Source organism: Microcebus murinus, chromosome 4 (assembly GCF_040939455.1).
Source record: "Microcebus murinus isolate Inina chromosome 4, M.murinus_Inina_mat1.0, whole genome shotgun sequence".
NCBI lineage: Eukaryota > Metazoa > Chordata > Mammalia > Primates > Cheirogaleidae > Microcebus > Microcebus murinus.
Genome location: NC_134107.1, coordinates 4,248,758 through 4,251,407, shown reverse-complemented (window position 1 = coordinate 4,251,407; position 2,650 = coordinate 4,248,758). Strand labels below are relative to the sequence as shown.

Here is a 2,650-nt window from a genome sequence, read left to right as displayed (position 1 = left end):
GAGAGCAGCCCCACCCCACGGCATTGGCAGTCTGGAGGCCACATGATAAACACCCATAAGATGGCCGGTTAGTCAATGACTGGTAAGACCCCCTCAAAAGAGGGGCGACCTAAGCCAGGCACAGCCTCCAGGGTTCAGCCGAAGATCTTAGGGGGTCACCCTAAGAGAAGCTGGGGATGAGATGTGCCCCCTGTGGTTCACCTTGCCCATCCTTGCTAATATCAGTCCATGATCTATGCCTAGTGCTTGGAGATACCACCTTGAAATTCTGAGTCAGGGGATATCTACTTCCCTAAGGCTACGCATTCCAGAATTTATGGCTATCAATGCCACACCTGGGTGGTTAGGTACAAGGAACTAACTTTAATCTTTAGAGTATAAAAATAAAACTGACCCAGTGTATTATTACTCGAGTCAACCATCTGTATGTGTGTCCACGTTTTTCTTTGTGTTCTGTGTTTGTGTTTTGTGTTCTGTGTTCATCCTCCGTCCAGTAAATGGGCCACGACACTGTCCGTCCCACCAGACACTGTCAACCCCAACAGGGACCAAATATGGAAAGTGTTCCTGTTGTTGGTCTTGGTTTTTTTCTTTTTTTTCACAAATAGGACACTTTATTTGTCATTATTAAAAGTCTGAATTTTAAACAGATTCTTGGACTGGTGGTTCATATCCATCAGCTCGTTCAACTTTAGCGCCTGTCTCGTCACCAGTAGCTTTTCCAGAACTACTACCTTCACCATGAAGCTCCATGAGTTTTCCCAATTCAAACTTGGGCTTCTTCAGCATTGTTACTTTTCTAACGAAGACATCGCGGAGAGGATAAATAGATTGGCAAGCCTTTTCTATGTCTTTTCCAATGCTGTCTGGAATCAATTTATTGACTACTTCTTTCAAGTCATTTGTCTGCACCTCTCTGGTCATGATTTCCACCATCTTCTTCCGGATCTGGCGGACCTGTTGGTGCTGAGCATAAGAGGTCTTCCGTATCTGATTGTGGCATTTTTTAGTAAAACCAACACAGAACAGACGAAGCAAATGACCATCGGTAGTCTTGACATCAACGTGAGTTTCGATCATAGTCTGCCATTTTTTAACCATGGAACACATTTTGTCACGGGTAAGGTCCATGCCATGAAAATTAGTCAGACAGTTTTTGCCCTGAACATCTTCAGTAATCAGCTTGAATTTTCTAAATGCAACTTCATCATTTTGCAGATCAGCAAGGCTCACTTCAAACACACTACCCTTGAGGCCATCGGAGGCAATTTTCGTTCCTTGAGTCCTGGTGACTAGTGTTTTCCCAATATTTCTTATATTGAACATAGCAGGTGCCTTCACATCATACCAATCTTTTTTAGAAAATGGATCAACCACTTTCTTCTTGGCTCCCTTTTTGCCGCCTTTCGTAAGGCGCTTGTTCTTGCCAACCGCCATGGTGCTGCTCAGGGAGCCAAAAAAGGTCTTGGTTTTTAATCATAACACTGTTCACTTTTTTGTCACTTCTATATACTTATTTAGAAAAAAATAGAAAACCAGGAAAATGGGAAGGAAACAGTAACATAACCCTAAAATATCACACCTCTAGAAAGGTGTCAATTTCTCACTGTGTGTTGTGACCTGTGTGAGGAGATGCTCCTGCATAGACTTGTCCAGTCCAGCTGGCCCCACAGATGACCTGGGCCCCTGCTGCTCTCGACCAAGTGCCTGACCTCTGGGTCCTTGAACACTAGGCTCCTGGGCATCGTGGTGTGAGGGAGGCCTTGGGAACCACCACGGGTGGGTTTTGTGAGAATGATTCCAAACAGCAACTGGGTAGAAAGCTGATGTCAGTGGAGAACATGAGACGAGATGCAGCAGGACACTATGGTTGGAAATACGGCAACCATTGGCTTCTTACTCCCCTGAAGGGAAGGGTTCCTGGGGAAGCTCAGAGCAACAAACCGTGTGCTTGTGTGAGGCGTTTTCAATTATTCTGTATCTGATTCTCAGGGATGGGTGCCTACCGAGTAGAGCATAATCTCTGTTGTGTGTGAAACAAGTCTCTTTCCACATAATACTGAAGGGAGTGACAGGCTAGCAGGGAAGAGGGAGACGCTAAACCGGGGGGTGGGATGTGGGGCAGCAGGGCAGGGGGGAGGGAGCCCTCGCTGAAACTCAGAGCAGGCAATTGATGGAGGGAAACTGGCTTCCCCAGCTGAGGTTGGGCCCCGCACTGGTCCTGGAGCAGGCAGCAAAATGAAATCTAATCTCATGGCCACTCTCAAAAGGGGGAAACCATGCTCAGGACATTGTTAAATTTGCACTAAATGCTGGGAAACCCCCTGTGTTATGAAGAAAGACAGTATTTAGACAAGTTGATTCTGGTGTGTCCCCCACAATTTGAAATTTGATGTTCTCTTTTTTGGATTCTTGACTTCCATCCCATAAATCCTCTCAAAGAAACTGTGTGTGATGTGTGTGTGCATGTGTCTGTGCTCATGGGAGATGCAGTGTGTGTGGTGGTGTGTTCAGTGAGTGGATGTCAATAACCCATAGGGGCTATGTAACAAAAGACACACATTTAATAGAAATAAGACACACAAGACCAACACTTGGTCTTGGGTTTCAGCATGTTTGTGACCAAATTTTTTTTTAGAATTTCCTTAGA

The 2,650-nt window shown here is 45.4% G+C and overlaps 1 protein-coding gene across 1 annotated transcript; it reads right to left on the bottom strand.

The window, feature by feature from the left end:
* Positions 1–603: 603 nt before the first annotated feature.
* Positions 604–1,444, bottom strand: LOC105874085 (small ribosomal subunit protein eS1-like). Its single transcript, XM_076001579.1, has one exon. It carries the CDS (start codon positions 1,435–1,437, stop codon positions 643–645), a length of 795 nt encoding a protein of 264 aa, XP_075857694.1. The 5' UTR covers positions 1,438–1,444; the 3' UTR covers positions 604–642.
* Between the last annotated feature and the right edge of the window lie 1,206 nt (positions 1,445–2,650).